The sequence below is a fragment of the Babylonia areolata genome, chromosome 10, assembly GCF_041734735.1.
Source record: "Babylonia areolata isolate BAREFJ2019XMU chromosome 10, ASM4173473v1, whole genome shotgun sequence".
NCBI lineage: Eukaryota > Metazoa > Mollusca > Gastropoda > Neogastropoda > Buccinidae > Babylonia > Babylonia areolata.
The window spans coordinates 32238289-32250788 of NC_134885.1; the positions used below are offsets into that span (position 1 = coordinate 32238289).

Sequence of the window (12500 nt, forward strand, 5' to 3'; positions counted from 1 at the left end):
ATTTACATATCTACACGGACGGCTCACTATTAGACAATGGCCAAGCAGGTTCAGATTTCGTTATACCAGAACTGAAAACGGAAAGATCATACTATATTGGTAAAAATCGTTCAATATTCACTGCTGAACTTATTGCTGTTCTTTTGGCACTAAATCATATTCTTGATCTTCCAATTTGCTTTCTACAAGTCTTGTTTTGCGTTGATTCCAAATCTGTATTATGTGCTTTAAACTCTTCAAATTGTAAGGACAAATCCAAAATCACAATAGAAATCAGCCACATTTTACATCTTTTAAGCTTAAAAGGAACACATATTACGTTTTCCTGGGTTCCTTCACATCTAGGTATTCTCTACAATGAATGGGCTGACAGGGCTGCAAGAAAAGGTGCAAAAAACGAACAGGGAACCATAGAACTTTATGTGCCTCTGTCTGTACAAGAGGGTTATCGAATACTAGAAAAAACATCGTGGAACAAAGTCAGAGAATTATACCAGGAAAACGGCAAAGCTTTAAACCATAGTGTAATTAATATTCAACAACCGGGAACTATCAATCAGTCAAATACATACAGTAATTTAATACGATTAAGGCAGATTCACACATTATCGAACATGATAAAACTGAACGCTTTTATAACTAAGTTCAGCAAAGATGTCAGATGCATATGTGGAGAACATATTTCTGGCAACCATGTCAGAATCTAAAATGTTTTTTGCCAGACTTCACCAAAAGTTCTTTTGAATGTGTCATTAACAATTCCAATATGTTATTTGTTATTGCAGAAGGTTTGCTGCGTAGTCCTATAGGACATTTGTTATAGTTGTTATAATTCTTTGAGATTGGTGTTTATAACGTTTCCATTTTCCCAAGCGTTGTCTCTCCCTATTCACCCTCCACACACTTTTACCCCTCCCCTCCCACAACCCATACCCCCACGGTTTTTTTTCCTCGTCTACTATCACTTCAAGTGGAAAGACGTTAAACTGAAGACAACACACAACACACACACACACACACACACACACACCCACACACACACACACACACACCGACCCCACGCCACCCAAACCACCACACGTCACAACATACTACACAACATCAACTTTCACCACACCACACCACACACCACTACACCATACCGTACCAGACGCACTACCCTAACTTACACCTTTAATGCAGCACTCACTCATTCACTCACTCACTCACTCACTCACTCACTCACCCACACACCCACCCACTCACTCACTCACCCACCCACCACTCACCCACTCACTCACTCACTCACCCACCCACCCACCCACCCACTCACTCACTCACCCACCCACCCACTCACTCACTCACTCACCCACCCACCCACCCACTCAGTCACCCACTCAGTCACCCACCCTTCAGTAAGGGGATTTGGCCTTTATCTGAATAAAAAATCGTTATCGTTATCGTTATCACTCACCCACCCACCCACCCACCCACCCATCCACTCCTTGGCTCACTGACTCACCCACTCACTCACTCACCCACCCACCCACTCACTCACTCAACCACCCACCCACCCACTCACTCACTCACTCACCCACTCACCCACCCACCCACCCACTCACTGACTCACTGACTCACCCTGCACCAGTAAGGGAAGAACTCTGGGGAGGTGGATGAGACAGAGCCGTCAGTGCCCAGCAGGATGATGCTGCAGTAGCAGAGGATGCAGCCGACGATGATGACGTTGTTCATGTTGGGGCTGGACATTTTGATGAACCTGACCCGTGCAACATCATCATCATCATCATCATCATTACCACGTGTTTCACCACAACATCACATCACCACCACCACGTGGCTCACCATAACATCACATCACCACACCACGTGTGTGTGTGTGTGTGATTGAGTGTGTGTGTGTGTGTGTGGGAGGGAGCGTGGGGGTGGTGAGGGGAGGATGGGGTGCCGGGGGTGAGAGAGAAAGAGAGAGAGTGAGAGAGAGAGACAGAGAGTGAATGAGTGAATGAGTGTGTGTGTGTGTGTGTGTGTGTGTGTGTGTGTGTGTGTGTGTGTGTGTGTGTGTGTGTGTGTGCGTGCGTGTGTGTCTGTGTCTGTGTCTGTGTTTGTATGTGTGTAAGGGGCCCACACTGAAATTGAAGAAGAAGAAGCAGAAGAACAAGAACAAGTTCAAGAAGAAGAACAGCAACAACAAGAACACGAAAATCGAGAATGATAAGAACAAGAAGAAGTAGAACAGTAAGAACAAGAACACCACCACCACCACCACCACCACGAAGAACAACCACAAGGAGAAGTAACTCTCTGACCTGTGGCGGCGGAAGTGGATGTTGAGGCCCAGGAAGCAGCAGGCCATGATGATTCCCGTGGAAGCCAGGGCCACCATGGACAGGTAGACAGGCGTCGACACGTGTCGGAACACCTCGTACTGCACCGTCCGGTCCTTAGGAGGCCTGTCGTCTTCTGCAGACATGTACAGCAGTATATCAAAGCTTGTGTCGTGTCAAGTTGAGTTGCATTGCATTGTGCTGTATTGTATTGTATTGTATTGTATTTTACTGTATTGTGTTGTATTACCAAGGTGACAGGTTGTCCGACAATGGACAGAAGCCATCCAGCCATGGCGGTGACGGGCACATCCGTTGTACGCACTTATGTCGTGCCAAGTTGAGTTGTATTGCATTGTACTGTATTGCATTGTATTCTACTGTATTGTGTTGTATTGCCAAGGTGACAGGTTGTCCGACAATGGACAGGAGCCATTCAGCCATGGCGGTGACAGACACATCCGTTGTACGCGCTTGTGTCGTGTCAAGTTGTGTAGTATTGCATTATACTGTATTGTATTTGACTGATTTCTATTGTATTGACAAAGAGATAGGTTGTCCGACAATGGACAGGAGCCATCCCGCCATGGTGGTGACAGACACATCCGTTGTACGTACTTCACCGCGCCTGGAATTTTTTCCCACACCTTTTTCCCCAGAGAAATACGAGCAATGGTGCAAGTTTGTTTTTGCTGTGATTTAATCGCTTTAAGTCAATGACAGTTCAGTGTGCTGAAAAAAAGCCATATGGTCACTAAACGTCAACACAGTTTCTTTCGAAAATGTTAACCCATAATGTTGTCAGCGTTTTATTAAGCCTTGTACTGGAGGAAGGTGGCAGAATGGTTAAGACGCTCATCTACCGAAACAAAGCAAAGAGTCCGTGAGAGTCTGGGTTCGAATCCCGCTCTCGCCCTTTCTCCCAAATTTGACTGAAAAATTAAACTGAGCGTCCAGTCATTCGGATAAGACGCTAAACCGATGTCTCGTGAGCAGCATGCACTTGGCGCACTGAAAAAATGAACCAATGGCAACGAGAGTGTCGCTCTCTGGCAACATTTTGTCAAAAAAACAAAACAAAACAAAACAACCAAAAAAACCCACTCCAATAGGTAAACAGATAAATATGCAAACACTAAAGGCCTGACCAAGGGCGTTAGGGTATACTGCTGGTCAGGCATCTGCCTAGCAGATGTGGTGTGGAGTATGATTATGGATTTTTCCGAACGCAGTGACGCCTCCTTGAGAAACCGAAACTGAAACTCTGACACTGAAACATAGTAAGAGGGAACGGAGTGACATTTCGTACCGGGAGTCCACCCCTCTTCAGACAGCCAGGACTTCCCCGGCCAAACCCAGAATTCCCATCTGGAGCCTCAGCCATTCCCCCTTCCCTACTCCCTTGGAACTTTGTGGAGTGATGGCCTAGAGGTAACGCGTCCGTCTAGGAAGCGAGAGAATCTGAGCGGGCTGGTTCGAATCACGGCTCATCCGCCGATACTTTATCCCCCTCCACTAGACCTTGTGGTCTGGACGCTAGTCATTCGGATGAGACAATAATCCGAGGTCCCGTGTGCAGCATGCACTTAGCGCACGTAAAAGAACCCACGGCAACAAAAGGGTTGTTCCTGGCAAAATTCTGTAGAAAAATCCACATCGATATGGAAAACAAATAAATCTGCACGTAGGAAAAAAAAGAGAAAAAAAAGGGGGTGACGCTTTAGTGTAGCGGACGCACTCTCCCTGGGGAAGAGCAGCCCGAATTTCATACAGAGAAATCTGTTGTGATAAAAAAAAGAAGAAAAGAAATACAATACAAATACAAATACTTGACACATCCTACCGGAACGTCAGATATAACTCCAACCAGGGCAAGCATCAAGGCAGGACTCACCCCCTAAAGCAACGCAAACTTCGCCGACTCGAAACCCAAGCCCTGAAAATGTTGACCTTAAATTTAGTTTTCCTTTTGTGCCAACAGGTCGTAAATTGTCAATCTACCGGTGTGACGTGTGTGACAAAAGACTGTTATTTGCGCATCGGCCTGTTCGGCCACAATTTACGACCGAACATGCATCAGAGTGAGAAATATGTCTGTTCATTCTTGTATTTTGTTTTGTTTTATTTTTAAGTTAAGATATATCACATGTGGAGTGAATGTGTGAAACGACAGATGCAATGTTTTTTGTATTCATGTCTTAGTAGGCACATATCTTATATCTGTTGTTCTTTTACACCATGATTCCATGTTGAGTACTGGTCTGGGTTGCGATACTGTATCTGGCCTAATTTTCGCTTTTGATGTTATGAAAATATTCTGATTTTGTCTGTTTTATGAAAACAGTGAACACACACAAGAAACAAACAAACAACAACAACAACAATCCCATCCCCCCAAAAAACAAACAACAAAAACAAACAAACAAACAAGCAAACAACAACAAGAAAAACAAAGAAAAAAAGAAAAGAAGAGAAAGGATCGTAAAAAAAACTGAGAAAAGAAAAAGAAAGAAAGAAAACGATGATGTATAAAAACAGCACGAAGAGACGTAGAAAAGGGAATATAAGAAATGAAATAAACTAAACATGAAAAGTAAAGGGGAAAAAAGAAGAATAAACACGAAAAAAAGGGGAAGGGAAAGAGACTGGTGCAGAGGAAAAAACAAAAACCAACAGAAAATGCCTTCTCAAAGATTCTGAATAATATAGAAAAGAAAGAAAGAAAGAAAGACAGAAAGAAAGAAACAAAGAAGAAGAAAAAAGAAAGAAAGAAAGATGAAGAAGAAGAAGAAGAAGAAGAAGAAGAAGAAGAAGAAGAAGAAGAAGAAGAAGAAGAAGAAGAAGAAGAAGAAGAAGAAGAAGAAGAAGAAGAAGAAGAAGAAGAAATTCCACAGCTCCTTTTCGTTCCTTGATGCCGTTTCTTGTTTTCGCTCAGCTCAGTGACTGTTTACCAAACGCTGTTCAAGATAGATGAGGCACTCAAAGGATACATGAAACGCCACCCCCTCAATCTTTACCTTATTCTTTGGGCATCCATGTGTTTACAACAGGAAGACCATATGCATTAGAGACTGACTGAATGACACAGGAAACGAATGATGAGCGCCAAAAAGGCATCTCTCAGTCGGCTTTACCAAGGCAGGCAGCCTGTTGTGCATATGACTGTGTTTTGTAAAGGGCTTGGAGCTTGGTCTCTGACCGAGGATAGGCGCTGTATAAACATCCATCATCATCACCACCACCACCACCACAACCATCATCATCTTCATCATCACCACCACCACCACCACCACCATCATCATCATCATCATCAGCATCACCATCATTATCATCATCATCATCACCACCACCACCACCACCATCGTCATCATCATCACCATCATCATCATCATCACCATCAGCATCATCACCACCACCACCATCATCATCATCATCATCACCATCAGCATCATCATCATCATCACCATCAGCATCACCATCATCATCATCACCATCACTACCACCACCACCACCACCATCATCATCATCATCGTCATCATCATCATCATCACCATCATTATCATCATCATCATCACCACCACCACCACCACCATCGTCATCATCATCACCATCATCATCATCATCACCATCAGCATCACCACCACCACCACCACCATCATCATCATCATCATCACCATCAGCATCATCATCATCACCATCATCATCATCACCATCACCACCACCACCATCATCATCATCACCACCACCACCACCACCACCATATCAAAAATGTCAGCAGGGCAAGGCAAGGAAAGGAAGGTGATGGAGGTGGGGTCAGGGCGGGAAATGAGGCTGGAGGATGATTTTCAGTTTCAAGAAGGCGTCATTGCGTTCGGACAAATCCATAAAATCCATATACGCTACACCACAACTGCTAGGACAGATGCCTGACCGGCAGCATAACCCAACGTGCTTAGTCAGGTGCATGTAAAATATCTGTGTACCTAATGGGGTGGAGTTCTGACAGAGGGCAAGCTTTTTGTTGCCATGGGTTCTTTGTCAGTGCGCCATGTGAGTGCTGCACACGGAACCTCATCCGAACGACTACGAGCTCAGTTTGATTTTTCCAGTCAAACTTGGGGCAAAGGAGGAGAGCGGGAATCGAAATCAAACCCTCACGGACACTGTATCGGCAAGTAAGAGTTTTAAACCATTCTGCCACCTTCCTCCTAAAAAAAAGCATTGGCTGATAACTAAGCGCCAAGTCATTCAGATGAAACGATAAACCGAGGTCTGGTGTTGCAGCACGTACTTGGGGCACTGAATTCAAAAGCGGAAGTCTAAAACACACCCAAAAGACCGGTTCGTTAGCTGTGAGCTAATGCTTTGAAAGACAAAATCCAAAACACTACCGAAACACTGGTTCGTTAGTTTCGAGTGAACATTTTGAAACAGCAACTCCTGCAAAAAGACGCCGCAGTCCGCTAACAGTTTTGCCTGCCAACATAGCTGGGTAAAAAAAACACCAAACAAAACGATCATACACGTAAAACGTTGCATTTTCTGTCTGAGTGTGGATGTATGCATGACTGAAGCGTGACTAAATGACACAGGAAACGAATGATGAGCGCCCAAAATGACAGCCGTCAGTCAGCTCTAGCCAGGAAGGCAGCCCGGTGTGCAAATGGCCCCGTGTTTGCAAAGCGTTTAGAAATAATTAGTCTCCGACCGAGGACAGGCACTTTGTAAGTATCCACATCGTTACGATTATCATGATCATCGTAGTTTCTGTCCAAAACAACAAGAGCAGAAACTGACCACTGCTCAACAGTATGTAAAATGGAGCATTGATTAAAGTCGGAAGCAATGGGAAGGCGGGCTTACGTTTCTTTTCCCCCCCCTTTTTTATAACCAGACGGATAAGTGGGCAATGTCCTGGAAGGTACGTTATGGGTTGAAAAATATATATATAAAAAAAAGCATGTGAGGTGATTAGGGGAGAAGAGGACTGAGAGGTGCAGATGGTGGGTGGTGGTGAAGTGAGGTAAGAAGTTGGCAGTGTGTGTGTGTGTGTGTGTGTGTGTGTGTGGAGGGGGGGGGGATTCAGCAGAGGGGGTGTCGGGTTATTGTAAAGGGGTGGACAGGCTGGCAGGATGGTGAAAGAGCAATTGATGGCTTGGAACGCTGAAGTTTTAAAGTGCTCTTCATCGGTCCCTGTCCTCCACCACCACCACCACCTTCCTTCCCCTCCCCCCCCCCATCTCTCCCTTTTGTCAACCTTTCTGCCTGTCTGTCTATATGTCTGATCAAGCGTCCCTCGCGTGCTCTCATCTTGTCTGCGTGTCCAGCCCCAATATATAGCACACTCAGACCCTGTCTGTCTCCATGTCCCATCTCCCCCTTTGTCGACCTGCCTGCCTGCCTGTCTCGTCTGTCTGTTCCAGCGTCCCTCTCTTGCACTGTTGTCTGTGTGTCTCTAGCCCCAATGCCTCCATACAGTCAGAGCCTGTCTGTGTTAATGTCCTGTTTCGGCCTGCCTGTCTGTCTGTCTGTCTGTCTACCTGTCTGTTCCAGCGTCCCTTTCCTTGCTTTCCTAGTCTGTGTGTCACCAACCCCAGTCTCTCCACACTGCCAGAGCCTGTCTGTGTTCATGTCCCATCTCCTCCCTTTGTCGACCTGTCTGTCTGTCTGTCTGTCTGTCCCAGCGTCCCTCTCTTGCTCTCATCTCTGTGTGTTCCCAGACCCAATCTCTCCACACTGTCAGAGCCTATCCTGTCTTCATGTCGACCTGCCTGCCTGCCTGTCTGTCTTGCTGTCTGTTCCAGCGTCCCCTTTCTTTGTGTGTCCCCAGCCCCAATATATACTACACTATCAGACCTTGTCTGTGTTCAGGTTCCATTTGCCCCTTTGCCGACATGTCTGTGTGCCTGTCTCGTCTGTCCCAGAGTCCCTCTCTTGCACTGTTGTCTGTGTGTCTTTAGCCCCAATGTCTCCATACAGTCAGAGCCTATTTCGGCCTGCCTGTCTGCTTGTCTGTCTGTCTGTCTACCTGTCTGTTCCAGCGTCCCTTACCTTGCTTTCTTAGTCTGTATGTTCCTGGCCCCAGTAATATCCACGCTGTAAGAGCTTGTCTGTGTTAATGTCCCACCCCTCCTTTTGTCGACCTGTCTGTCTGTCTGTCTGCTCTAGCGTCCCTCTCTTCGTCTCTTGTCTGTGTCTCTAGCCCCAATGTCTCCATACAGTCAGAGCCTATCCTGTCTTCATGTCCCATCCCCCCCTTTCTCGACCTGTCTGTCTGTCTGTCTGTCTCGTCTGTTCCAGCGTCCCTCTCTTGCACTGTTGTCTTTGTGTCTCTAGCCCCAATGTCTCCATACAGTCAGAGCCTGTCTGTGTTAATGTCGGCCTGCCTGTCTGTCTACCTGTCTGTTCCAGCGTCCCTTTCCTTGCTTTCCTAGTCTGTGTGTCACCAACCCCAGTCTCTCCACACTGCCAGAGCTTGTCTGTGTTAATGTCCCATCCCTCCTTTTGTCGACCTGTCTGTCTGTCTGTCCCAGCGTCCCTCTCTTGCTCTCTTCTCTGTGTGTTCCCAGACCCAATCTCTCCACACTGTCAGAGCCTATCTTGTCTTCATGTCGACCTGCCTGCCTGCCTGTCTGTCTTGCTGACTGTTCCAGCGTCCCCTTTCTTTGTCTGTGTGTCCCCAGCCCCAATATATACCACACTATCAGACCTTGTCTGTGTTCAGGTTCCATTTGCCCCTTTGCCGACCTGTCTGTCTGTCTGTCTGGCCTGTCAGTCAGTGTGCCTGTCTCGTCTATCGCAGAGTCCCTCTCTTGCACTGTTGCCTGTGTGTCTCTAGCCCCAATGTCTCCATACGGTCAGAGCCTGTCTGTGTTAATGTCCCATCTCCTCCCTGTTTCGGCCTGCCTGCCTGCCTGCCTGTCTGTCTCGCTGTCTACCTAATGTCCCAGCGTCCCTCTCTTGCTCTCTTTGTCTGTGTGTCTCGAGGCCCAGTCTCTCCACCCTGTCAGAGAGAGACTGTCTGTCTTCATGTCCCACTTCACTGTCCCTATAATTATTATTATCTCTTGAGCCTTCTCTCGCTACAGCTCTGACCCTCTCCCTGCAATATGTATGTATGTATGTATGTGTGTACACACACAGACACACACAGACACAGACACACACACACACACACACACACACACACACACACACACACACACACACACACACACACAAAGCGACACACCTCTAGAACACACTAAAAACAACAACCCCCCCAAAAAAAAAAAAAAACCCAACAACAACAGGCGCTGCCAAACAGCACTGACAGTAGGAACAAAGCGCAGGGTCTCCTCTGGTGTGTTGCCCCCAATGGCAGCCCACCGTCGCTAGCCTGGTGCTGAGAGACCTGCTACTGAACCAATCCAGCTCGGTTGTGACTGTTTTTAATAAAGGGCAGGCAATTCTGAACGCGAAGCAGCATAGGGAGTAAAAATAATGCCATGCCACTGCACTGAAACAGTGCACAATATAAGACAGCATGTGGTGGAGGGGAGAAGAGCGGGGGAGGGGGAGTAAGGAAGAAATCGAAGATTTTCAGTCATATGTGAAAACGCACCAACATTAAAGAGCAGGACCATCACCAACAACATGGTGGGGGGGGGGGCGGGGGGGGGGGGGGGGGGGGCAATCACGTTTACTGCCCTCTTTCACCGTTTCAAAATTTTACGGGTCCGTGTGCCCGAAAGAGGGTAATTGTCTTGAAGGCGTGCACTGAAGCGATTTAGCACGTGCAAGGATGGAAGGGAAAGTGTTACGGAGGCAAGGGAGTGAGTGAGTGAGGGGGGGTGGGGGGTGGGGAGAGAAGGGAGATAGGGGGAGTAGAGGGGTGGGTGTAATGTACAGAGTGAGGTGGAGGCAGGCAGGGTGATAACGAAAATTCGATGCGAAACTTGAGATGGTAGAGGGTGAAATGAAAGAGACTGGTTTGGTTTGGTCCGGTGAAGAAGCCTGGTATGAGTGGTGGTGTTGTAGATGAGAGAACTGAATAAATAAGTTTTATTTTCTGAGGGTAGTACATAAGCAAAATAAATCCTTTTTTTTCCATGCAGCCCCCCAAAGGGGAAACAGTGACCTAAACACAGGGGGGGGGGAATCATTACATCAGTTACAACATGAATATTATAGTCATGGATACATGAATGGTAATTTGACATTTACTACACTAAACAGAGGAGAATAAGGTGAGACGTCTAAGGGGACAGATAGAGAGAGACACAGAGAGAGACAGAGAGAGAGAGAGAGAGAGAGAGAGAGAGAGAGGAAAAAAAGAAAAACCAAATTGATAAACACCCAAACAAAGATAGAGAGAGAGGGGGGGGAGAGAGAGAGAGAGACAGAGAGAGACAGAATAGAAAAGCCAAACTGATAAATACCCAAACAACAGAGTGAGAGAGAGAGGGAGAGAGAGAGAGAGAGAGAGAGAGAGAGGGGGGGGGGTGGAGAGAGAGAGAGAGGGAGAGAGAGAGAGAGGGAAGAGAGAGAGAGAGGGGAGAGAGAGAAGAGAGAGAGAGAGGAGAGAGAGAGAGAGGAGGGGGGGGGAGAGAGAGAGAGGGGGGAGGAGATATTTGTTGATGTACACCGCTAACGTCACTCAAGATGTCATCTCTCTCTTTCCTTTTGTTGTCTCATTTCTCTGTCTGTCTGTCTCTTGTTTCTCACCCCCCCCACCCCCACGCCTCCCACCCTCGCTTCCCCGCCTCCTCCTGTAATCTGGTTTCAGCTGTCTTGACCTTAACACCTTCATACCAAACGGAGCATTACGCACAGTTTCAGTTCAGTTTCAGTTTTTTTCAAGGAGGCGTCACAGCGTTCGGACAAATCCATATACGCCACACCACATCTGCTTAGCTAGATGCCTGACCAGAAGCATAACCCATCACGTTTAGTCAGACCTTGAGTGCAAACATACAGTATTTGTGTACCTATCCATGTAGAGTTTTCAGTTCAACAGAAATTCACCAGAGGACAGCACTCTCGTTGCCATAGGTTCTTTTTTTTTAATGCGCCAAGTGCATACTGCACACGGGACCTCGGTTTTGTCGTCTCATCCGAACGACCAGACGCTCAGTTCGATTCTCCAGTCAAACGTGGAAGAAAGGGCGAGAGCGGGATTCGAACCCGTACCTTCACGGACTCTGTATTGGCAGATGAGGGTCTTCACCACTCTACCACCCTCCTCCCATTACGCACGGAAATGCAGCCGTTGAAATGCAGCATTGTTCGGTCACGTGGCAGGCAACAGAAGGGTAGATAGGGGAGGCGGGTGGGCGTGGGGGGGGGGGGGTTGTTACAGTGAGCCATGATGGCTGGAGTGTTTTAAAGAAGAGTCGAGGCAATGAGGAAAAAGACAAGCATTACACACACAGAGACACAAACACACAGACACACACAGAGACACACACACACACATGCGCGCGCGCGCACACACACACACACACACACACACAAAAGAAAGAAATAAACGAAAAAGAAACTCCCTTCACCCTCTCCCACACATCCCAATCTCCTAAGAAAAGAAAAGAAAAACAAACAAACAAAGAACAACAACAACAACACATACACACACACACACACACACACACACACACACACACACACACACACACACACACACACAACAAGGTCGACATTATATGGAGCAATATCAATATGGAAACCTATGGCTTACTGTCGTCAATATTTCAGATTTCACGCATCTTTTCATCCGTGACCCAAATGAGAGAATGATATCTCTGAACGAGTGTCTACTTTACTTGAAAAGGAAAAAAAAAGTTGGTTAATAGATGGGTAAATGAATGTGTTTTTTTTCAAAGTTCCTTTTTGGGAGGGGTGACAGAGAGGCTAGGGTAGACTTGGAAAAGACCTTGTGATAGAGATGAAAAGCTGGAGACAGCTTTGGGGCTCAGACCGAAAGGCCAGCAAGTCGATAAATGGGAAATTTATGAGCCAGCAGGTTCCAGGTCACTATTTGATCTCTTCTGCTATGCCTGTGTCTGACGTTTGACTGTCGACGGGGGGCAACAGCCGAGTGGTTGATTAATTAATTACAGCGTTGGACTTTCAATCTGTGCGGTTTCACGTTCGAATCCCTGGTCACGGCGCCTGGTGTGTGTAGCGGGTGTACATTTT

General features: G+C 46.8%; 1 protein-coding gene across 1 annotated transcript in view; it reads right to left on the bottom strand.

The window, feature by feature from the left end:
• Window positions 1-12500, bottom strand: part of LOC143286335 (gamma-aminobutyric acid type B receptor subunit 2-like) — a 197503-nt gene that overhangs the window by 85904 nt on the left and 99099 nt on the right. Inside the window, exons 10-11 of the mRNA XM_076593878.1 lie at window positions 2307-2460; window positions 1618-1756 (exon numbers count right to left, since the gene is read on the bottom strand). Coding sequence (XP_076449993.1) covers window positions 1618-1756; window positions 2307-2460 — 293 coding nt within the window. The remainder of the gene's footprint in view (window positions 1-1617; window positions 1757-2306; window positions 2461-12500) is intronic.